The sequence below is a fragment of the Pteronotus mesoamericanus genome, unplaced genomic scaffold, assembly GCF_021234165.1.
Source record: "Pteronotus mesoamericanus isolate MK-2021 breed Mesoamerican mustached bat unplaced genomic scaffold, CSHL_Meso_final contig_25, whole genome shotgun sequence".
NCBI lineage: Eukaryota > Metazoa > Chordata > Mammalia > Chiroptera > Mormoopidae > Pteronotus > Pteronotus mesoamericanus.
The window spans coordinates 19,239,230-19,264,517 of record NW_026555105.1 but is presented as its reverse complement, the minus strand read 5'-3'; the positions used below and the strand labels follow the sequence as shown (position 1 = coordinate 19,264,517).

The 25,288-nt window shown below is 48.5% G+C and overlaps 1 protein-coding gene across 1 annotated transcript; it reads left to right on the top strand.

Moving 5' to 3' along the window:
* The first annotated feature begins 1,275 nt into the window (after positions 1-1,275).
* Positions 1,276-19,600, top strand: BPIFB1 (BPI fold containing family B member 1). Its single transcript, XM_054573435.1, has 15 exons — positions 1,276-1,390; positions 3,887-4,028; positions 4,727-4,834; positions 5,745-5,894; positions 6,672-6,753; positions 8,541-8,604; positions 10,282-10,367; positions 11,360-11,539; positions 12,454-12,507; positions 13,007-13,165; positions 14,418-14,485; positions 15,250-15,295; positions 16,245-16,308; positions 17,265-17,341; positions 19,535-19,600. Exons 1-15 carry the CDS (start codon positions 1,276-1,278, stop codon positions 19,565-19,567), a joined length of 1,428 nt encoding a protein of 475 aa, XP_054429410.1. The 3' UTR covers positions 19,568-19,600.
* The last annotated feature ends 5,688 nt before the right edge of the window (positions 19,601-25,288 follow it).

Sequence of the window (25,288 nt, the reverse complement as noted above, 5' to 3'; positions counted from 1 at the left end):
CAGCCTCAGATTCCCCATTCTTCCAGGGCTTCCAGAGATCATTGATTCACTCAGCAACCATTTGTTTATTAAACATCTGCTGTGTGCCAGGCACTATGCTGGGGGCTGCGGACACAAAGTGGAGCAGGTAGAATCAATGCTCCCTCCCAGAGCTCATGGCCTGGTCAGGGGGGCAGGTGTCGAATCATTATTGCAAGTGTCTCTAAGAGTTTGCACTATTCCAGGTCAGAGAAGACACATGTCGCCCAGATGCTGTGTTTGTCTTTGGCAACAAGAAACCCATGTGCTAAGTAAAGAAAGGGCTCAGGTCTCTGGGTCAGTGTCTTCCCTCCCTCCACAGGAGGCAGAAGCTTCCATCGGGGCTTGAATGCTGAGGCAGAGGACAAGCTGGGGAGCTCAAGAGCAGGTTATAGGTGCTGATGCTCCACCCATGAAGGGGACTAAGCAGCCAACGGGACAGAATACCCCCAGCTCTTCCAGGCAACACCCACCGGCCTCCCCTTCTCTCTCTCTGCCTTTCTCTTCCTGGCTCCAAGACGCCACCTATTCCTTCCTCAGGCCCTTTAGAATCGCAGACTAAGTAAACAGCTTTCCTGCCATTTTGAGTCCTACCTGAATTCGCATGTCCCCCCACCTCCAAACTTCCTGTCCTGGACACACACCACTCAGCACCCAGAGCGATATTTCTCCAAGTGTGGTCCAGGGTCTCTGGCTGCTGGAGAAAACTAACAGAGGAAAGGGACATGTGGGCAAAGTTTTAAAGGATGAATAGCCATTCAGCAGGTAGATAAGGAAGGGGAAAAGCATTACAAGAAGAAGGAAGAGCAAGGGCAAAGGCACAAACACAAGAGAGAACAGGGTATATTCTAGGACCTTCAAGCAGCTTGGAATGACTGGGGAATTTATAGAGGAGGATGGGAATAAACAGGAGGTGGAGTTGGCTGAGGTTGGGCCATTGAGTGTTTTAAGTGCCAAAGGCTATGAAGTAGGACCCTATTTTATTATACCCACTTGCAGGATGAGAAAACTGAGGCACAGAGTGGTTGATTGTCTAGACCACACAACTGGCACCTGGCAGCAGAGGCAGGACATGGACCCCACCAATCAGACTCCAGAGCCCACTCTTTTAATCACTTCACTCAACAGCCTCTCTTGGACTCCTCACCCGAAGTCACCAGGCATGGTGGACCTGCCTCTCTGCTTCGCTAATAGGGCCCTCTGTGCTCATCCCACGTTCTGACACCTGCCACCTGTTGCTCCCCAACCCCCAGGAACATGACCAGCTCAAGGGCCTTCACCCTCCTCTGTGGTCTGCTGGCAGCCACCTTGGTCGGAGCCACCCTCAGCCCTCCTGCAGTTCTCATCCTCGGCCCAGAAATCATCAGTGAAAGTAAGTCTTTGCCACCCAAGCCTCAGCACCATAGGGCAACGGGGCAGGTGAAGCAGCTCTCCAAAGAAGGGAGGGGTCTCCCCCTCACCAGGGGTGTGTGAAGCATGGCTGGGACCCCAGTTGTAGGTGAGACTCAAGTGGGTGAGTCATAAAGGTTGAGAGTGTCTATGATCCCAAGAGTCCGTGATTTTAAGTCACCCTCCCTAAACTCCGGGATTCCAAAATCCCACTGCTCCAAGTTACTGCCGCCTGCAGAAGGTGGGTGTGGCACTGAGTGTGATAAAGCTGCTGCTCCTACTGCCCTTGCTTAATACCCCATTAGCAGAGCACCTCCTCAGAGTCAGAGTCCGTGTGCAACCAGTCAGTCCCCAGAGCAAAGACCCTTGGCTGGAAATCCGGCAGCCTGGGTCCCAGACACAGTTTTATCACCCTCCAGCTCTGTGGCCCTGGGAAACTCCCTGAGTCTCGGTTTTCTCCCCTGGAAACAAACAAGAGCGCCTGCTTCACCAGGTTGTTGGGACTATCCAATAGGACAGGAAGTAACAATGACTTTATGAGCTCTATGGTCAAGTTTCTCAACCCTAGCACTTCTGACTTTGTGGGCCAAATAACTCTTTATTATAGGGGCCTGTCCTGTGCATCTAGGGTGTTTAGCACCATCCTCAGCCCAATTGAAACAACCAAAAATGTCTCTAGACATTCTGTCTCTTAGGGGATAGAATCTCCCTGGATGGAAACCACTGCTCCAAAGTGTTGTCCTCTGAGAGGATGATAATAAGTCGGCTCTGGAAGTCCATCCAAAGCACTTAGAGACCAGCCTTCTGCACGCAGTGAACCTGGGCTGGGGCTGGATAGGCAGGGGTGGGGCCAGGTCCTGCAGGGCCACACAGACTCTATAGGCAGAGGAGGGATCTCCAAGCAGGGACAGGGCGCAGAGAGTTCTAGGTGCTGTGGGGGCAGGCAGAGGTGCCCTGGGCCCACACTGAATCGCAAGCACCTGGAATGTCAGCCGGAGGAGCGTGGAGATGAGCAACCATGGTGTGGGTGTCCCCGCAGCAGAATCTGAGTTAAGGGGTTGTTTGCAAGCAGTTGGTTTTAGAGGAGACGTCAGAAAAAGAACACTAGCAAGTGAGTGGAATACAAGTCAGGCAAAGATAGTCCAGCTACCACTGAGAACTGGAGCTCAGCTGTGTTAGTTAGGGCCAGTCAGGAGGCAGAAGCCACACAGGGAGCCCAACACATGAGTTTATATAAAGAATTGTGAGCCGGGGATAGGAGTCATGGGAAATTGGCTAAGAAAGAAAATAAAAAGAACTCCGAAGAGGACTGGGGAGCGGGGAGAGGCTAATCCAAGGACAGAACAAACTTGGAGGGGGAGAATCCTCCCCAGACTTCATGGGAGGAGTGTGGTTGAAGTCCAGTGGATGGCGGGGCAATCTGCTGGGTCAGAGCTGGTCCACAGTTGGCAGGCTGAGCCCGCGGGCAGAGACCTTCCTACGGGGAGCTGATAGAATTCCCTGGGAAGCTGCCCCCAAGGAAGGGGGTTGCTGTTGACTCCCTGGGAAACATTCTCCGGGAAACTTCCTGACTGGGAGCTGGGGTGCCCACAAGTACTCACGGGCTGCCCTGGACAATGAGACCACAGGAACCTAGCGAGGGAGCCCCCTCCTCCTCCGTGGCCCTCCAGAGCCTCTACTGACAGGGCTTAACGTTGCACCAGCTGGCAAAGGAGGACTATTTACAGGGCCCATCTCCATTATCACAGAGCAGGCAAAAGGGTGGTTTTGTTGCCCAGAAGCAATAGTGCACAGGGATCCTGGGACACAGTGGGGCATACAAACCTCAGTCATCCTGCCCGAGGGCTGAGGAAGCTGGGGTGTTTATACATCAATTCCCATCAGTCATTGGATGGGGGCTACTTCCCAAGCACCAACTCTGCAGCACCTCTGACCTGCTCTGCACACAAGCCAAATGGGCTCTAGCTGCCAGGGAGAGTCCAGCAGGGACCAGAACCCAGGCTCCTGGCTCACAAACCCCTGACCTTGCCCCCTCCTTTCTCTGCTCAGCACTTGATACTCTTTGAATAACAGGCCCATAGGATATGGATGCCAGAGAATTGTAAGCAAGTATGGTTTTGGCAGCAAAACAGCCCCAAACAGGGCCTTATGAATCCCCCGCCTCTTGCCTCCGGAAGTGTGTGCTGCTGACTAATGGGAGGGCTGCAGAGGCTGGCACTGTTCAGGAGCGTGAGTGGTCCACCTATGCCCCAGCCTCAGTCTTCATGTGAAGATGACCCATCTTCATCCACGTCCTTCATCCATCATCCACAAGGCCACATCTATGTGGTGCAGATGGTCAGGATGGAACCATCCATACTGTTGACTTGCGTCCAGGTCCAAGTAGTCGTGAGCAAGGCTCCCTCCCAGCATGGAGCGCCGACCAAGGCATCTTTCTTGCCCCTCCTGCTGGATCCTAATCCCTAGAATCTATCTCCAGGGCTGACTCAGGAGCTGAAGGAACGTGATGCTCTCAACATCCTGCAGCAGCTGCCTCTGCTCAGCGCCATTCGGGAGAAGCCAGCCGGGGGCATCCCCATACTAGGCAACCTGGTGAACTCTGTTCTGAACCTCATTATCTGGTAATTGGAGTGGGACCAGGCTGCGAGCTTCCTGCCCTCACTTCTGCTTAGGACACACTTTGCGCACTCAATTTGTCAGTCAACAAGCATCAATTCCTATCAACTCTGTTGCCTGACCACAAAGAGTGGGGAAAGTCTCTTCCTCAGAAGCTCCTAGAGGAGTTAATAGCCATGAAGGAGTCACACAGGAGCTCTAATAGGGTGACTCCAGAGGGAGGTCACCTGGAGTGAGATGGTGAAGGGATAAGGGGACACTTCTAAGTCTCAGTGACAGGTGAGTCATTGACTCCATGCTCACCAGGAGACAAGAAGAAAATGGTATTCCAGGCAGAGGGATCAGTCTGGGCAAAAGTATAGTGGGGTGACAGTTAGAATGGCTGTTGTTCAAACCCCAAGGTGAGGATAGGGAGGTCAGTGGGGGCCAGGTCACAGAGGGTCACTTAGAAGTTGGGCCAAGGAACTGGGATTCATGTCTTAAGTAATAAGGGGGAGGGGGCATGAGAGTGTTGTGAGCAGAAGCAGGGATTGGGGAGGGAGGGACGTGGCAAGACCACGCCGGGGAAAAGTCAGGGGAAAAGTCAGTGGACAGGGCTTGGGTCCAGCTACTGCCTGGGCAACAAGGGAGACAGGAACGATGGAAGAGAACAAGTTTGTGGCCAACTCTCAGATGAATCTCATCTCTCCTGCATCCCACCCAGGCTGAAAGTCACCTCAGCCAACATCCTCCAGGTGCAGGTGCAGCCCTCTGCTGACAACAAGGAGCTAATGGTCAAGATCCCACTGGACATGGTGGCTGGATTCAACACGTGAGTATCCCCTCGGTCGGGTACAGCAGGCCTGACAGATTCATCCACGCATTCCCCATTTTCCTTTATGCAGGTATCTGGAAAACAGTTTTAAGCAGAGGAAAGAGCAAGTGCAAAGGCTCTGAGGCGAGAGTACACTGGCTTTGTTCAAAGAATGACAAAGACCAGGATGGGGGGGGTGAGAATCATGGGGGGTGAGGCCAGCAGGCAGCCAAGGCCCGATAATACAGGGCCTTGTGGGCCAAGGTGAGGACTTGGCTTTTACTGAGTGAGAAAGGAGCCATGGAGAGTCCAGAGCAGAGGAGAAACATGGCATGTTTAACATTTTCAAAAGAATCCCCCTGGTTGCTACCCAGGAACTACTAAAATAATTCAGAAGGGGACAATGATAGCCAGGACCATAGTTTGTGGGAGCAGGAAGGTAGCAAGATTCTGGATATGCTTTGGAGGTAGGTAGAGACAACAGGATTTCCTGATCAATGAATGTAGGGAAAGAGAGGGAGAGAGATTGAGGAGGTAGGCTGACTCCAAGGTTTTTGCCTGTGCAACTGGCAGGATGGAGTGGCCAGCAACCGAGATAGGGAAGATCGTGAGAGGAGCAGGTTTGGGAAGGATCCACAGTTCAATTTTGTACATGCTGAAGCTGAGACACCTGTAAGACACCTGAATAAGGAGTTGTGTATAAATTTGAAAGCTGTTGGCATATACAGAGGATTTAAACCAGGAGAGAAATCAAAATACAGCATCTGGGACAGGGCTAAGGTAAAAAGTAAAAATGGGGATATGAGGAGAACCCAGCAAAGGAGCCTGAGAAGGGAGGTGAGAGAGCCAGAAGACAGAGAGGGACAGCGGGCTTGCTCCAGCCTGGAGCTCAGATGATGCTTACGGTGTCGGGCACCGTCACGCTCAGGCCCCTGGTGAAGACCATTGTGGAGATACACATGGAGACAGAGGCCCAAGCCACCATCCGAGTGGAGACCAGCAACAGAAAGAAGCCTCACCTTGTCCTCAGCAGTTGCTCTAACAGCCACGGGAGTTTGCGCATCAGCCTGCTGCAGAAGTGAGTGTGGCCACCTCCCACTGGGCTCCTGCCATGCCCGGGAGGAAAGCCAGGTGGCGGTCTTGCCCCATTTTCCAGATGGAGAACACTGACACCCAGAGAAAGAAAGGGGCTGACCCTCCTGACTCTTGATCTCAGGCTCCTTTCAGGGCATCTGTGATGCCAAAGAAACTTTAAGACATCCAGGGTGGAGGTCACAATGGCGGGATTTCAGGCATCATGCCAGGCAGTGGAGCAAACTTTTAAAGGTGGAGAGGAGCCACCTTCCTAAGGCCCCTCAAACCAGCCCAGGCCGGCTAGGGTGGAGCCAGGGGTAAAACATGCTCTAGAGTCAGGCAAATGCACCTCCTCATTTACTATCTGGTTGATGCTGGGCAAGTTGCGTCCCTGTGCCTCACCTTCCAAGCTGCAGTGAAAGGATTAGCTCAGGCCACAGCTGTAAGTAAGCACTCAGCTGAGTGTGTGGCGCACAGCAGGGGCTCAAAAACGTGGCCCTCCCCTTCCTCTTAGTGGGAGTATGGAGGGGGTGGGGATGCCATCTGCTATCATACCAGTGTCCAGCACAAATTTCTATGACAATCCCCAGCCCCTGCTCCCTGAGAACTCTCTGCCACCATCTACATCAGGGTCTACTCCCAGCCCTGTCTCTAACTGGCCGCCATGTAAACTTGGGCAAGTTCCTTTCTCTCCTGGATTCAGTCTCCCCTTCTGTAAAACAAAGGAGGAGCGATCATCTCTGACCTTTCCTAATCTCTCCCCTTTTCTCCTCTCTGGAAGGCTCTCCTTCCTGGTCAACCCCTTAGCCAACAATGTCCTGAAACTCCTGATGCCAGCCCTGCCTAAACTGGTGAAAAGCCAGGTGAGTGGAATCAGGATCTCGCTGGGCTGTAAATATTGCTCCCCCTGTGGGACTGGAGTGGAACTGCAAGCTGGTGCTGGGGGACCTGGGTCTCCTCGAGCGGGAAACTCTGGGTCTGGATTATTCTTTCAGCAGTGGATCATTGAGGTCATGGTACTGGAACTGCCAAAAGTCATCCACATGACCTTGAACAGTGATGTGCTGATAAATTGTTAACAATTGACTCTGGAGCAGTCAAGGGGAGGGAGACCAAATTTGTAGCATTTGCTGATTTGTCTGGTGTAAACACTCCCTCCAAGGCCAATTTCAAGCTACTAATGTAATGTCACTGAGCAGAGTTGGGAAGAAATGTGCAGTAGCACATCATTGCACGATATTTCCATCACAGGGATACAATAGACATAAATGACCCCAAGAGTAAGAGATAATAGTAAGATATAACAAAATAACTAGGAAGTTATGAGTTTTAGTTAACTTTGCTTTTAGTATAATTTACTTAGTTGTAAGTGTATATACTTTAACTTTTAATAATGTCTGAATTTGGCACTGTCTCAGAAATTCTTGAAAATTTAACAACTTACCCTCACAAACCAGTACGAGCTGGCTCTAATATACTAGTGTTTCAAACCAACCTGTGGTCCTTAGAGGTCTGTCACCCACCAGATCCTGTTGGGTTTATTTTTCTGAGTTGGTAAACACGAGTCAGTCTCATGTTATATGTCCCTTATATGCCACGGGTAAGTTAAAACTCTCTAAGTTGATTCACCCACTTTGACCATTGATTTCCACTATGAATTCCAAGATATGTTTACAACAGTGAGCCTCCTGGGGTTCAAAATACCTTGTCATATAATTAATTTTTTTTTACAATAAAACATTTTTAAAATGAAAAGACGATCTAATAATGAAACAACTTTAGGGGGGAAATACTCATAATCCCTCTACCTTAACTTAACAGCTGTTTTTCCTTTTGCATATTGCCTTCCAATTTCCATCCACATGCACTCATATGTTTATGTGGCTGCACTCAGTGTCAATACTATTTTATATTATTTAAGTGATATATATTTCCTATGCCATTGTACATTATTATTGTACATAATTATTATAGCTGTATCATAGTTAATACTTTGCTAAACCATTCCAGAGAGCCTTCTAAAAGGAGTCCCAGTGTGGGAAATTTTGTCAAATTTGGCTTTTCTTGCGGGGCGCTGTCCTGTACACTGCGGGATGTTTAGTAGCATCCCTGACCTCTATCCACTAGATGACAATTACTTCCTAAGTCATGACTACTAAAAATGTCTCCAGAAATTTCCAAACGTCTCCTAGGGGACAAAATTGCTCTCTGATGAGAACTTCTGGTGATTTGGGAGGAGCCAGAAACCCACAAAGGACAGAGATTGTTCACAAGTCTAGTTTGGTTGGTCTTGCTGGCCTCTGTTCTAGAGTCTGACATGAAGAAGAAACTCAGTAATGAAAATTCATGAAAAACAGGCTCTCAGGAACAAGTCTGATAGGGACAGCACCTGGTGGACCAGGTGCACCTTGGGCATAAGGCAAGGAGCAAACCATTGCAAAAGAGCCCAGGTTCACCAGGGACTGCAGAAGCGGGGAGGACTCTGAGCAGCTGGGTTGGCTGGGAGAGTGGATGCACCAGAGTCCTCACCCCCATAGACAAAAACCTGGCTGGCCATGAGCACAGCCGTGGGACTCGGGCCATGTGGGCCAGATATGGGCCACTATGGGACCCTCTTGCTTATGGAGCTCCTGTATTTGTGCTATCACAGCTGTGTCCCGTGATCGAGGAGGCCTTTGAGGACATGCATGAGGACCTCCTGCGCCTGGTGAGCAGTAAGTGCACTGCTCTCTCCCACCTTTGTCCTTTACTAATGAGCCGGCCTTCAGGCCCTGGCTCTGCCCAGGGGGTGCCTCCCCAGCCAGGGCTGAGCAGCAGGTGGGAAGAGCATCAGTTGATCCCTGCCTGGGATGAGCAGATAGGAATTCACAACTCTGACTTAACTAGTACCTACTAAGGACAAGTTTCCACATGACCCAGCAGGTGCCCCCAATAAACCTGAGTTCAAATCCCAGCTCTACCATTGATTCGTTCCATGACTATGGGAAGCCAAGTCCATCTCTTTATCCTCAGCTTCCTCAACTATAGAATGAGACTTATGCATCCCTGCCTCACAGGATTGTTAGTGAGGATTAAAAGTTTACAGGAAAGTTCCAAGCACAAAGCAGGTGCTCTGGCAGCATAGAGAAGTGTTTTCAGACATGTGCTGAATGGATGGATGGATGGATGGTACAGCAACCACTCTGGGCTTAGGGAAGCGGGAACAAGGGAAGAAACCAGATGCCCTCCCTGAGAGTAGCAGAAAAGGAAGGTTACAGGCTTCCATCCCCACTCAAGTTTCTGCTGTGCTCAGACACCTCAGAGTGGGGATTGGCAGGAAGAAGAAAATTCTACTGCTTACTGTTTTGGGAACTGAAGCAGCTCATTCAAAGAGGCCACCAGAGGGAAATGGGAAGAAGAGAATGGAATCAGTAGCACTAAACCCATAGAACAAATACTGGGCTGGGTGTTTTATACACTGTCTGGCTGACTGCCTGGGCAACACCATTAAGTAGTGATCATTACCCCTCATCACAGATAAGAAAACTGAGGCTCAGAGAAGTTAAATCATTTATCCAAGTTCATAGAGGAAGTTCATGATAGGGGAAGGCTTAAACCCAGTTCTTCAAATTTCAAGTATGGTGTAATGCAGATTCAAGCCAACTTTACTAGGCAATAGTCCTGTGAGTAAACTGAGGTCGAGGCGTAAAGAGACTACCTAAGGCTACTGTGGCTAGAATGGAAGTCTATCTGGGTCCTCTACTCCCCAGGGGCAGGGCAGGAGTCAGAGGATGGAGGAGAAGGTTAGTGAGTGTAGAAGGTTCAAGACCTGCTCCCCACCCACCCCTTGCACCTCCTCCTGTGCTACCATCCCCCATCTGTGCCCAACAGCTAGGGCAGCTGAGACGCCACCAGCCCATCATGGCCAAGTGGGGAATCCCAAGGCGAGCACGTGGGATCCAGTGGCCAGATCCACACCTGCCTGGGTACAGATCAGTCTTGTGGGGAGGTGGAGAGTTATAAGCAACAGGTCAGTTTTGTTCCAAACCAGGTTGCTGGCATAGAACCATGGGGTTCAAATTTCACAGTGTGAGCAGGTCATTTCACTTTTCTGAGTCTCGGTTTTCCTATCTGTAAAATGGAGGTAATAACAGGACCTACCTCCTAAGGTTGTGAGGATTCAATGAGCTAATCCTCACAGTAGGTTTCACACAGTTCAGCACTCAGTATATGTTCAGTATATCTCAGTGATTATCATTTTCATCATTGTCATTATCAGTATCATCACTCCTGCTCCCCTCTGCATACCCCACCCCATGCGATGATGCAGCTCCATTCAAAAGCAGCCCCGAAACAACCCCATCCAATGCTGCCCTTCGCCCTCACACAACTTTCTTCTTGTCCCTGAGCAGTGCCTGTTCCCATCGGCCATGACCACCTGAACTTTGACTTTCTGTCTCCTGCCATCAAGGGTAATGTCATCCAGTTCAACCTGGGGGTGAGTGTCATGGAACCTTGAGAGTAAAGTGGGGACATCATTGCCCTTCTCTGACCACTGAGGGTCAGATACCATGGATGTCTTTCAGAGAAGAAAACGCTGATCACAGTTAGGGCACAGGATGATTTAGAAAAATCTCAACAGGCTGAACATGTCCGATGGAAGCCATTCTGATGTAGAAAAAACAGCAGGTACAATCTAAGGGCCAAACGCAGAACATCGACCTTGATGATCTGTCCTCTGACCCTGATTTCTCCAGTCACGGGCCAGAGTATTTGCCTTGGGGCTTTTGGCTTTTCTCCCAGGCAAGCTTCTGCCAATCCCCAACTATCTGGTTACCTTGACACAAGGGCCCAGGATCAAAACACATCACTGAGAATCACACAGACCTAAGTTTCTCTCCCAGTTCCACCAGTCCCTGGCCGTGTGACTTTGGGCAAGTTTCTTCGCCTCTCTAAGCCTCAGTCTCCTCATCTATAAAATGTAGATAGTCATAGTCACCAATGAGAGAATGGAATGAGACTGAAGACTGGCAGGCAGGAAGCACCCCGGTAAATGGAGCTCTACACCCTGAGGCTGGACTCCCTGAGGGATCAGGCCAGCCTGAGGAGATTGAATCCCAGACCAGTTTTCATGGATCCCTTGGAAAACTGCAGCATTAAACATTTCTAACAATTTTGCTGCAGTTCTAAATTTCCCCATCATCCAAAGGGTTTGTGAGGTATCTGAAAAGTTGAAATCTAAATGCCAAATAAGACATTTAAGGTTTAAAAAATATCCAAGATTATCTCAGGGGTGCAGGTGGAGTACATGTTGCTAGGCACCTGAGACAACTCATCACCTACAGCAAGGCACTGAATTCCAGGCTAAGCTTCCTGGCAGCAAGTGCAAAAGGGGAAACAGACTGAGTGGTGGTGCGTCCCCCTTGGTTGTTATTGGGTATGCTGCAGAGTTAAAGTTCCGAGCCAACTCTCTGCTCTGTCTCTCCTTAGGCCAAGCTGTTGGACTCACAGGAAAATGTGGAAAAGTGGTTCAATGAGTCTGCAGTTTCCCTGACAATGCCCGCCCTGGACATTGCCCCTTTCAGCCTCACCATAAGGCAGGATGTGGTGAATGCTGCAATGGCTGCCCTGATCCCTCCAGAAGAAATCATGGTCCTGTTGGACTATGTGGTAAGCCTCAGTATGGGACAAAGGATGAAGCCACATCTGCATTAAGGGAATTTCCTAAATCAAAGGGGGTGCAAGGAGCCCTAAGCCCCTGGGCCTGAATCCCCTGTCAAGCTCAGTTTGAATCCCTCTAGTAATGGAGAGCTCCCTCCCTGTCCCACCCCCCAATAGTCTCTGCCTCTGACATACAGCTGTAAAGCTGAAACTTTCTCTATAATATCCGGCCCTGGTCCTAGCTCTGCCCTCTGGAACCTTATAAACCTGCTTCTTCTACCAAATAATAGTCCTGCTAAACCAAAGGGCATCTTAAATACTGTGCTGCTGCTCTGCTGTCCACTATGGAGCCCATAACAGACATTACTAATCAATCAGGGCCCTCCTTCCTATTGAGCTAGATGCTGAAACAGCCTTGGAATCCTTATCAACACAGCAGAGCAGGCAACCAAGGTATGCCACCTCCTCCAAAGTGACTGATTGGGAAACTGAGGCCCACAGAGGGAAAGCTTTGGCCCAAAGTTATGAGAGGGTATCAGGACTTGAAGTCAACTGACAAGCTACAGATAACAAAGCTCTTTAGGATTAGAACTCAGAATGAGGGGCTGAGACGATGAGAGAAAAGGAGTGGTCACCAGCAACCACATTCATGACTATAGTTAGAATTGGGTCACTTCCTGGTCTCCTCTGGGAGCAGTGAGCTGCCCACAAACCCACAACCAACACCAACCCACAGTAAAAGTCCAGGCCAAGGAGGACCCCATGTTCCACAGCAGCTGACATAGGGCTGTTTTCCACCAGTGGCAAACATGGAGCCTGGACCACCAGGCCCACCCAGCTTTTCCAGGGTTCAGTGGGGCTACTGCAGGTGTGCTTCCCCGTTCCCCTCAAGCTGACCTGCTCTGGCTTCTTCTCATTTTCAGCTTCCCGAGCTGGCCCTCCGGCTGAAGTCCAACATCAGGGTGATCAGTGAAAAGGTTGGTCCATTGGCCATCTGTAGCTTGATGGCTGTTTGCTCTGGGCTGTCTATGGGCCTCTGGGGAATAAAAAAATGTGTGGGATCACTCTCCTTCCTTCCAGGACTGACGACTTTCACAGACTGAGTCCTTGTCCTCAAGAAGATTCCAGTCTAACAGGGCAGGTTGACCTGAATCAAATAATTACTCAGATAATATTTCAGCTACAAAGGACAGATTCCAAGGGTTATGAGAGCATTACTGGGGCACCAGATAGAGTCTGGGAAACTAGGGAGGGCTTCCCTGGAGGAAAGGATATTCCAGGCAGAGGGAGAAGCAAAACCAAAGGCTGTGAGATGGAGAAAGCAACAATCCATTACAGGATTTGTGAGGACAGTATGGCTGGAGCACAGAGAGGAAGCAGGGAGGCCAGGAAGTTGGGCCTGGCTGAGGCCACATGGGGCATATGGGCTAAGGTGAAGTACTTGGGAGGCCACATACAAGTCTGATATCCTTCCAGGCTGCGGATCAGCTGGGGCACACACAGATCGTGAAGATCCTAATCCAGGAGTCCCCAGAGATCCTTCTGGACCAGGGTAATGCCAAGATGGCCCAACTCATCATACTGGAAGTATTTGCCACCAATGAAGTCCGCCGCCCCTTCTTCACTCTGGGCATTGTGAGTTCAGTTGCCTGTGATGTTGGCAGCAATCTGGGGAACCTTCACTGTTCCCATTCACCACCCTTGCTTTGCTAAACGTTTCCACCACTCTTGTCACCCAGCAGGGTTGGAGTATAGGAAGCTCTAAATTTAAGGATCAGGAGCTTTGGGGGCCCAACTCTGGCCCTGTGACTTTATTAGTTGGTCAGGCCTTTTGCTCCCCTTTTTCAGTCATTCACCGGCCACCAATGGTCCACAGGGGTAGGAGGGACATAACCTTCCAGCAAGGCAGCTCTGTTCAAGCACAAACATTTCTCCAGAGGAGGGGCAGCTGTGGACCATTAGCTGCAGCACTCAGCAGTGGAGGGATGGATGCCCTGCCCTAGAAAGGGGACCTGAGTGGGCACCAACTGCACCGACTGCAGAGGCAAAGAGAGGAGAGAGAGACAATGCAGGATTCACGGTTGAGTGCTGGAATCGTGCTTACCCAAGGAGTCTGGACAGTACCTCATTGTTAGTAGGAGGCTACAGGGAGCTGAGCCAGCTCTCCACACACAATTTCAGAGGTGCCATCCACCAGAGCTAGAGGAGGGACAGCACCCTAGCTTCCTGTGTTAAAGGATATTCTGATCCCTGACCAGCAGTGGGAATGGGCTGCCTAGTGACCACAGCCAATGGCAGGCACTTTTCAAAAGGCCATAAAGCCCAGGCCTGCAAAACATGTTTATTCTCTGGGAGCAGCTCACCTGGAACTGGAGCCTGGCTCACCCCAGCCCACAGGTCAAGCTGATGTATATCTTTGGTGCTTATATTTGAGAAATGACTTTGTGTCTGGTCTTTCTGATAATGATAATAGTTAACATTATCAGGGGGTTACTGATCATCTTTGCCCCTCACTCTCCTCAGCTCTAGAATGGGTGGCCACTTCATAGGGTTGTGGGGATCAAAGGAGATAATTATATAAACTTAAAACCACCAGACACACAATGAGGCTCCATGCATGTTGGCTGTCGCCATCATCATCATCATCATCATCATTCCCCGCAACAGTCCTACGTGGTTATTTGTTTAGTGGGGGGTGGGTACAGGTACTATCCCATTTAATAGAGGAGAAAAGTGAGACCCAGAGAGGCCAAACCATTTCCCAAGGTCACAGAGCCAGTGGCTGAGATTCATGTCAGCTTGACCCCGAAGCCTCCTTGCATAACCCCACACCCCACCCTTGATTTATCCTCTAAAAGAAATGGGGCCTGGCCTTCTCTTGTTGCAGGAAGCCAGCTCAGATGCTCAGTTTCATACCGAAGGTGACCGACTTTTGCTGAGCTTAAATGAAGTCAGGTAAACATGTATATCATTACGAAGAGTCTGGTGGTGAAAATGAGTCCCACCTGTTGATCACTGGGTTTCTTTAAACAGTGTTTTGAGTCTCCGGGGTGTGAGATACAGTGATAGCTACTCCAGGATGGGCAGAAAGGCTGCTTTACCCGGACTTGCGCTGTCAAGGACTGAGTGTGAGAGAGAGAGAAGGAAAGGGAAGTGGCCTTGCAGCAGCCATGGGGCAGGCTGACCCTGGCTGCAGGAACAGCCTGCCCAGCATCAAAACCTCAGCCTTGGGAGGCCCACTCTGGACCCCTCCAACACAGAGGCAATGACAGTCATGGAGCCCCGCCCAGAAGCACAGGGCTCCAGCTGCCTTCTGTACCCCCACCTCTTCCCCACCCCAAGCCCACCCTACTGCTGCCTCAGAGGGAGTTCAGGGGCTACCAACTGGAGTCTCCCAGGACAAATCAAGCCCATGGATGTGTTCTGATCAGCCCATATAGGGTTAGAGTTGTTTTTATTTTAATATAAATGCGTCACCAATATATAAAAATCAGAATTCCTGGCTGTCGTGAGCCTGCGTTCCTACATGGCAGCAACGAGTTGAGCTGGGAATCAGGTACCCCATTCAGGAGGAGACCGAGCTCCCCAGTTCACCGTGGCCCTCACTCCTGAGGACGATTTTTCTGTTCTCTAGGCAACTGTTTTCTGTCTCCCCACCCACCCCCAATTATAATGTAAGCTCCCGGAGGGATCATTCTCATGGGCATTTTCTGTTGCAGCCCTGATCGGATCCACCTGATGAACTCATACATCGGCCTGTTCAACGTGAGTAGTAACAGATTGTCCCTGGGGACAGAGAATAGCCCCGGGTGGTCCATTTCAAAGGGAGATATTGCCCAGAATGTGCTTTCAACAAGGTCCCCATGGGCAGTCCCTGAGTGCCAATATTATCAACCGCAAAGTCCAACCTCCTGGTTCAGGCATTTACTGAGTACCTACTGTATGCTGACTACATACAGACACAATGCTACACACTCACTTTCCTTCTGTGAAGTTTTGACCCAAAATTAGAAAACAAATCTCTTTGCAGTTTGGGTTAGAAAAATATTTCATTATTTGGAACTGTTTCCAAATTGCCTATTTGGTTGCATTCATTTGTTGGCTAAGCAGCATATTTATTTCCTTTTTATAGTTTAATGTCATAAACTCATCTCAGTGACCCTGCACAGCCCCTTCCCTCTGGTCCTCAGTTTCTGCATCGGAGTCAGACCAAATCAGAGATCTGAAATTGTCTGAGTCCTGTCTCCTGACCTGGTGTCGGTTCTAGGGGTTCACTGGATTTTTGTTTTCTTACTTTCTTTTCTTTTCTTTCTTTTTTTCTTCTTAGTCCTTATGTTTTCATTCGGTTTTTTAAATTTTTTTTACTAAGATTTTTAAATGGGGAGATTTCCTCACAAAAATCAGGACTTCTAGCTTCCCTTGAGAAGCCTAACCTCAGGAAGCACAGGGCTAAATTTCCTCGGGCACATTCTGCTGGAGCCCTTGAGAGTGGGGGGCGGGGGTACATCGTTCTGATGTACCCCAACCCTTTCACCTGCTGGCTCCCAGGGCCAGCTGGGTTTGTGTCACCCCCAGGAGCTCTTGCAGCTTTGACTGGCAGGAGACGGGATTCTGGTCTCTCCACTGGCTGCCCTCACCATGGGGCTGAGGAAAGGAACAGCTGTGAGGACTTGGGATTCTCAGCCAGGGTAACAGTGTCCCTTCTCTCTCACAGCCTGAACTTCTGAAAGACATCACTACTGAGATCCTTGACTCTGTTCTGCTGCCAAATGAGAATGGTGCGTCTCTTTGTGATTCATCTCCCCACTTCCCAGGGCTTTGGGGGTGGTACAATACTTCCCCTACCTGAGTCTTCATTTGGGGCCCCTTTTATTCATTTGCCACCCTAGTTCACATTCCACCTCAGGAAGCCTTCCCAGTGACACAGCTGAAAATGAGCTCTCCCATCTCCAACTTCCTTTCCTGGTTCCAGAGCCTAGGCATGCAAAGATGACCCAGGCAATGTCCCAGCCTCATAGGGATGACAACAGGAGACAGAGGTGTAAACAATGAGAGCACTATTAATGTGCCTCAGGCAGACTCGATTCAAGCCTTGATTCCCCCTCTTGCTGGCTGCCTGTTTATTCTGATAAGCTGCCTTACTATTCTGAGCCTGTTTTTCTGCGTGTAAAATGGAGAAGTAAGAGTACCTTCCTCAGAAACATAAAAGAGATGCGGTGTGTAAGGTGCGGTGGGGGTGCAGGGAGGTATGTCTAGCACTGTTGGTGCTCAACATTTCTCAGTCATTGCTATTGTTAAAAATGTTATTTGTGTTAGTAGTGGAGGAAGCCAAGAGAAAAGGTGGAATTATTCTAATTTAAGGCTCAGGTCATGGGGCTGGGGAAAATTGGTAACCTATGCCAACCCATCTTTTTCATTTATCTTATTAGAATGAGAAATCTAAATTTCCACACTTCTGCTGTGGGTGATGGGAGGTCCTGATGGTTCTTAAGCAGGAGTGTGAGAGGATGCGAAGGGAGCCCTTTGGAGCAGCCACAAGCCGGTGCTAGAGGCAAAGGTTAAGGAGATGAGGCTGAGTGGATGCTGGGCAGGGGAACAGATGAGCAGAGGCAAAAGGGACAGTGTGAATTGCGCGTGCCAGGTCCTGAGTCCCCCTCTGTGAACTGTGAACTTGCCCACAGCTTTCCGGTCTCGCCCCAGGCCCACCAGTCTCTGACCATATTTGTTATTTCAGGCAAATTAAGATCTGGGGTCTCAGTGCCCATAGTGAAGTCCTTGGGATTCAAGGCAGCTTCATTGTCTCTGACCAAGGTGAGTGGGGTTAACTTCCTTCCCCAGGGGAGGGCACAGTCACTGGGAAAGCCCTGGACTGGGAGGTCGGGCTCCAACCTTGGTCCCTCTGGTCACCTATGGGGGACCTTGGGCAAGTCTCTTCTTCTCTCAGGGCCTTACTTCCTCATCTGTAAGTGGAAGAATACAACGGTCCTTGCCTGGGATCAATACTCCTCCAGCTTATTCCGCCCTACCTGTCATTCATTTGTCCTTCACTCATTCAGTAAGGCCTGGCACAGTAGATGCTCAACACATGCTTATTGAGCATATGACTCTCCTTGGCAGCTGCTGGGGAGAGGAGTTGTAGCAGCATGTGTAACACACACTCCCAAATATTATCATTAATAATATTTAACATCCCATAATCATTTTGTGATAGGCACTGGGGTATAGGAAGCATCTTGCTCAGTTTTCACTACCACCCATGAGGTACATCCTATTGTAATCCCAATGTTACAGATGGGGAAACTGAGACTGAGAGATGACAAGTCCATTTCCAAGGTCACACACCCAGTAGGTGGCAAAGTCGAGATTTGCACTCAGCACCTGCCCAGATAACCTCCTGATTTGGGCCCTAATATCCACATGAACAAATGACAGTGAGGTTGTTCCATCTCAGTCAGCTGACCAGCAGGAATTTACTAAGCATTTATTATGTGCCAGGTACTGATCACAACTGTGAACAAAACAGACAGAAACCTCTGCCTTCTTGGAGTTTCTAGTCCACCCTAGAGAGGGAGAAACATTGAAAGCAGAATTATTAACAATTAAGAAAATCCACAGGTAACTGTACACCCTTCTATGGCCAAGGTGCCAAACCAAAGAGCAGGGAGGCATTTCAGACAAAACCTGTAACTCTTATTAGTCCTGATTTGTCCAAAGTTGTGGATGGTACCACTGAATTCCTGAGCTGTTCAGTTCCAGAAAAATCTTCAGAGTAAAGAAGTCTCGAAAGTGCCCCACCCTTATTTAGAGTCAACTTTGGAGGAAGAGCAGGAGGCTTTGTTAACTAGCTTCAAAAGCAGGTTGACACTTATTATCAGCTGCCCACCTCAAAAACTGTGTCCACCCTTCAGCTGTCTGTGATGGAGAATAATAAGAACAGTACTGTGGATGGTACCAAGAGGCTGAGAGTGTAGACTCAGAGGACCCATTCAGATCCCAGCTCTGCCTCTCTCTAGCCATGGGACCACAAGCAGGTCCTCTGGCCTCTCTGAGCCCAGCTTCCTCACCCATAAAGCTCAGCAGATGTCTGAATATAAAGGTCATGCACTAATGGACTACACTACAATAACCTGGTTCAAACATAAGGAATTTATTAACCTAAGACATATACTTGCACTTGATTCATGTTGGATGGACAACTGGTGTCCATACAACTGTATGGCTGAAACTTGGTTTATTTCACATATCTTATTAGGGGGCATTTGGCAACTGTCCTCCTTTATTTTTTTTTTCCTTTTAATCAACTTACATTGCATCATTCACAGTTCAGGTTGGAAAAGTATTTGATTCTTTAGAACTGTTTCCAAATTTCCTATTTTGATCTATTCATTTGTTTTGGACTAAGCAGCACATTTATTTCCTTTTTATAGCTTTACAATATGTTTTAAAATCTAGTTGAACAAATGAATGAGTAGTTAGATATGAGATAAAGCAAGTATGGTTTTAAAAAGTTAATAGTAGAATCTAGGTGATGAGTATATAAGTGCTCACTATAAAATTCTTTCAACTTTACTGTATGTTTGAAAATAATCATAATAAAATGTTGGGGGAAATCTAGTGGATTAAGTTCTTCATATCACACTTAGTTTAAAAAAAAGAAAAAAGGCAGAGCCTTGTTAAAAATGTAGCTGCCTAAGGCCCAGTGGATACAACCAGGAATCTCCACTTGATGAAACTTTGGGAGAGTTTTGGTGATCAGCTGGGATTGGGGGCAACAACCCTATACGATCCCACACTCTGTGCAGATACTTTACCTGTGCTCCAGACCCCTGTGTGGTATCACTTTTCACACACAGACCCTATTCCTCTGACCCTTCCAGGAATTCTGTATGAGTGAGTTCATGGTCATGACCCCCAATACCAGTGGCCACCTTTAGGAGGACAAACCAGCATAAATCACAAGGCAGGAGATAAAAAACCCATTTGACTTTTCTCCTCCAATTCCAGGATGCTCTTGTGGTCACCCCGGCCTCCGTGTAGAACCCCAGACCCTTCTCCTCTCTTCCAGTGAAGACTTGAACAGTGGCCATCCAGGGTAGGCTGGATTCCAGTGAAAATCAACTCTGTATGTGTCCCTCTCTGCAATAAATAAATACATAGTTGCCTATGACTTCTGCAGTCTGGAATGTATCTTTGTCCCAATTCTGGAGTCACTGTGCCCCTGGAGGGCTTGGGACCCAAGGCACATCTGGGTCGTGTTCAGGCACTTCTGAGCCAATCTGGGCCACATCTGAGCTATGTTTGGGCCACATCAGACTACCTGTGGATAGTATCCAGGGACTTGGACACCTCCCTGAGCATCAGGAATAAGAAAGCCAGTTGTGCCCTCCTGCCTTCTGTGCTGGCCTTAAGATCTCCACTTATGCTGGGACAACCTCTTGGCCAGGAGTGCTTTGTTGATCTTGGCAGTGTGGTGGGTTGAGGGCTCTCTAAACAATGTGACTTTGGAGGTCTTGAGTTCTCACCTGGTCCCTTTCAATGGTTGTTTGACCCTAGGACGCAGTCTCCCCTCAGTGCACCCTGGGTTTCTTCTCTATAAAATGGGGAGGATCATGGTCCCATCTTGGAGGGCTGTAGTGAGGATGAAATGAGAGAGAATGGTTCCAGACACATGGGAGGTGCTCCATGTCATCTGCAGGTGATGTCATTGTCACTGTTGTTATTTGGCCTCTAGGATGTCGGGCCTTATCACTGAAGGCCATTCCTACTTGGACAGCAACATGACTGCCATTGTCTCCCTGACCTCCCTGAAGCCAGCAGGTTCAGGACAGACAATAGGGCTTCTGTTCTCCAGACTCCAGGCCTGGCCCAGCACACACAGGCCTTCAGTTACACAGGGAACAGGGGCCGGGGCGGGGTGGGGGCTGCCTTGCAGGAAGGGATGGGGGAGCGTTTCAGGAAAGGCATTCCTCACCCCATGGGGGCAAGGTCTAGACAGGCATAAGAACAGCTCACTGCCTGGAAAGGCGGCCCAGAAGGAGCTTCCATCTACAAGACACAGGCAAAGCCAAGAGGGACATGGAGGGGCCAGGATAAGACCCTGCATAAGGTGCTTGTACCAGGGTCAACGAACACCTACTAGGGAGTTGCTGAGCTCTAGGTGCTGCAGCTCCCATGCACCGCTGACTCCTAGCCACTCTTAGTGTGGTCTGTGTCCCCACACATCACATGCCATTCTTTCTCTAAATCATATTAAATCTGAGTGTGAACCCCCCACTAACAAGGCAGATAAGAAAGTTGATCTCCATCTTGTCTGGGGTAGGTCGGTCTGGTTCCTTAGAGCCATACAAGGACCTGTTGGGATTTGAGGAGCCTGGAAGATGGGACAGAGCCTATGGTCTTGGGTCCCATCTGGTGCCGATGGAAGGACCTCTGTCACAGCTGACGCTATCCTGTCAGAAGTGAGCAGCTCTGATACCCAGTCCAGCTGGAGCACTTCTCCCAAGCAGCCATGGCTGCAGCTCCTGGATTCCAACTACCCACAAACCATGGGGCTTCCTGGAGGTTAGTGGATAAATAATCCCACTTCCTCACCCCATGGGGGTAGGGAACAACTCCACAACACCCAGCGGGCCTGAGCCCCAGGTGCCCCTGGAGCCACTTGCTTGATGACACACCTCTATAGGCTGTCTCCTTCCCTCACTCTCCCTCTTCCCTACCAGTGTCTCCTGGGATCACCTCCCAAATAAGCTACCTGCATTCAAATCTGTCTGGGGAATCCAAACTAACACAAGCACCTGCTCTACAGGTACTGTACTAAGTGTCGACAGACTTTTACTTGCCCAGCCTTCCCCACAACCTATAGCAATCCCACTTGACAAATGAGGAAATTGAGGCTCTGACTACATGACCACCAAGCAGCCCCTAACCATCACTCCACAATGTCTCAGTTTACTTTCTGCAACTTCATCACTCCTCCTTAGGTCTCTGTCTCCCATAGGAGAAGGTGTCCTCTGTGCTGGCCTCCTTCCATTTGAGCCCTGAAACACAACACCATACATGCACCCCTGAGGCAGGAGCCCCGAATCCAGAACTCCAAGACCCTACCACCTTCCTGGGCTTGGGGAGGGGAAAGTTGTTTGCTTCTCTCTGAATCTTATTAGCCACAGAAAATAAAAAACACCAAGTGGTATTTCAATAATCTCTCCTGCCTAGAGAGAAGTATTACTGTCTTTGTCTTACAGATGAGAGATCAAGTAACACCCAGCCAGTGAAATGATGGGAACCAAAGCCTCACCCGCTTACCCCAGCTTCCCGCCTGAATCCGCAATCAGACAATGTCCCAGTTTTCTCATTCCTCAATAGAACAGTAACAAATAACAGCCTCTGCTCCCTGAAGGCTACTCAGTTCCAAGCATGGAGTAATGCCCTTGCTGTGTGTGGGATTTACAGTTCCATTTTACAAGATCAATAAAGTGAGGCTCAGAGAGAGGCAGTAATAGATTTTGTACCTCTCTGTGTCCTTCCTAGGCTTTCCCTTTTATGGAGGGGACCTCCAGGAAATCTCTCATCAGAGATTAATCAATGAGGTAAAAGAGATTCCATGAGGCGCTAGCTAAATTCTTCCCTCCTGTCTCATTTAGAGAGGCCAGATTTTGAAAGAGAAGGGAGATATCCAAGTTCCACCAATATTCCTGATCTGACCCTAGTGACTCAGATGAGGAAATTAACCCCAGATCCTTTCTCTGCCCCAGGCAGAAGGAAGATCGCATTTGGCAGTAATGTTGAGACTCAATCAACAGAAATGTGGGAGACCTGCCATCTTTTAAAGCATCTTCCAACCCAAAATGACACTTAGATTCTAGAATAAGTACATCCCATTTAAAATATGCTCCTGAATCATACTAACATCAGCCATTCACTTTTGATAATAGCCAAAGTAAGAATTTCACAACTAGCTAACATTGACCTAACATTGCGAAACTTTTTTTTTTCTAGTTATCTTTTCCAAACTTCTTAGGGTAAACATGGTTGACTTTTACCACGAAGGGGGAAATGATCTCATTTATTCAGTAAATATGATCTAGCACCTACTCTGTGCCTGATGAGCAAAAACAAGGCAAGGATGCTTCCAGCCCTCATGAAACTTTTGAGGGGGATGACATTAAACAAATCAGCCAACAAAAGCACAAATGACTACAAATTCCAAGAAAAAGCAAAAAGGAAAACTACAGTGGGGTACTGAAACAGAGGTTTATGCAGGACAGTCTGACTTAGAAAATGTGCCAGGAAAGGCCTCTGGGAGGCGGTATTTGAGCTGAGACCTGCAGGATGAGTGAGTTGGGTAAAATGAGGAGGGAGGGGTCGGGGCAATGAGAATAGAGTGTGAAAAGGTCCTGAGCTGAAAACAATGTAGATATATCCCAAAAACTTAAAGAAAGCCAGCGCAGCTAAAGAGATTAGCAAGAAGTGTTAGGGAATGAGGATACAGAGGAAGATGGGAGTCAAACCACATAGGGCTCCCACAGCCAAGGCAAAAAAATAAATACACTAATCTGTGTGCAACAGTGAATCATTGACAAGTGTTAAGCAAAAGAGTGATATGATCTGAATTCTATTATACATTTGTAAGAGGGAAGACATGAACCAGAGCTACAAAGTGACAGATTCCCCATAACTTTGGACAGGGAGGGTGGGATGGATAACAATGTCTGTTTTATTGTGAGAAGTCAGGGAATTCATTCCTGCAGTGTCCGAACTGACCACCACACTGGAGCCCATTTCTCTGTCCAGTGCCTTTCTGAAAAGGGGTGAAAACAGGGCAGAGGGGGCCTGAAGATGGAGGGAACTCCCTCCCTTACGTATGACTGGCACTTCACACACTCAGAGCTGCTGTCTTATCTGATTCCCATACACCCCATGTAGGAGAAGCAGCCATGTGACACAGAGAAACTGAGGCTCAGAGATGTCGGCTCATTCTTTAGCTCATTCATTCGCTTATTTGACATTGATTGCACACTAGGTAAAGACAAGAATATACATGCCCCAGTCCTTGAGAACCACGGACAAGTGGAAGAAGACAAATGGCATGTCCTGGGTCAAGATCTAGTTTCAGGAACACCTGGGCTGGAATCCCACCTCTCTGCCACTTTTGTAGAGGGGCAGCTTAACCGCACCGAGCCACTTTCTCTATTGCTTAAAAGGGATGAGGGTGATGATGGCGATGCTGCTGCCGCTGCTGACAGTGATGACGGCTTGTTGTGAGGGTGAAAAGCATTTCCTGAGTGCTCATTAGTAGGTATTTGTAGTGTAACCACAGCCTTATAACTCAAGCTTCAGGGTGATTTTCATGACATGTCCCTCTTCTCCATCTCGGGCAAAGCGAGGTCCATGTGAACCTCAAGGGAGCTGAATCAATAGGCAAATGCCACCACGGTGACACCAGCAGGGATATATGGAGCCAGCTGCTGCATTTGCAGAAGACGATGCCGACTACCAGCACAGTGTAGCCACTAAATGGCAAACCAACAGAAGGTGGTCAGAGGAAAAGCAAGATAAACAAAGTGCCCATCAGCCACTTACCCCTTTGGGAATGAATGAAAAGCACTTCTTGGCACATATATACCATAACTTACAAAGCAGAGACCACAGGCCTACGACTGAACATCTACATCTGTGAGGCCATTGAGTGGAAAGGGAACAAAGCCAAAGCCCAGATATCTGCAAACATGTTAGAGTAAATTCTGGGCCTTATCATACCTCTTATGCATGTATGATAAGGTATATTAGCATGTATAGTTGTAGTTGAAGGTGTCAAAACTCTCTCCCCCAATAGAAAATGAATACTTCAGAGTGAGGTTAAAGGTTTCTATACTTGGCTTCATTCTGGTAAAAGCGTTGAAAAAGATCTGGATAAAACTATTGGATAAAGAAGCATAACCAAAACATCCATATTTTCTTGTTATAAACAAGGTGTAAATAGCTGCCAAAATCTAGGCATACACTATTGATAGGGAAATGATATAAAATCTGAGATAAAGGTGAATGACTGAAAATACCTGACACAATAATAACTAATAATGATGATGACAGTAAATTATGGAATGCTCACTTATGCCAAACATATGCTAATTATTTGACATATTTCACCTCCTTCAATCATCATGGTGGCTCCACAATAGATACAATACTATCCTCACATATGGATAAGGAAACCAAGCCAAAGAAAAATAGTTACTGTCCCAAAGCCACACACTGAACCAGGACTCACACACACATCTGTCTGGCCCCAAAGTCTGTGCACAGAAAACCTGCCTCTTAATGAACAGTGATCCATCACCTTTGATAAAACACAAGGCTTGTTGAAAAACCTCATGAGACATGCACCTAAGAAATAAAAATTAACTCAAATTTTACATACAACTCCAGAGTATTCAGATACACGTATTTGCTGCAGGAGGCCCCTGTGAACTCCCTCTACTGGGAAAAATCTGAGACTGATTACACGAAAGAAAACAAACTAGACAGGAGTACTGGACACACTGCTGAGTTCCAGGAAACTGGATACACAGAGAAGCACACACGTATAATAATATAAGTGCATACACATGTGTGTGTACTTCACTAAGAAACACCCATGACCCTGGTTCTGTAGCTCAGTTGGTTAAAGTGCCATTTTGATACACCAAGGATGCAGGTTTGATCCCCAGTCAGGGCACATACAAGAATCAACCAATGAATGCATAAATAAGTGGAGCAATA

What these genes read in the sequence shown, in the direction of transcription:
- BPIFB1 (XM_054573435.1), top strand. Translation starts at nt 1,276, where the DNA reads ATGACCAGCTCAAGGGCCTTCACCCTCCTCTGTGGTCTGCTGGCAGCC. An exon ending in ATGGTGGCTGGATTCAACAC is followed by an intron (nt 4,835 to 5,744) that starts GTGAGTATCCCC and finishes CGTCACGCTCAG; the next exon opens with GCCCCTGGTGAAGACCATTG. An exon ending in TCAGGGTGATCAGTGAAAAG is followed by an intron (nt 12,508 to 13,006) that starts GTTGGTCCATTG and finishes ATATCCTTCCAG; the next exon opens with GCTGCGGATCAGCTGGGGCA.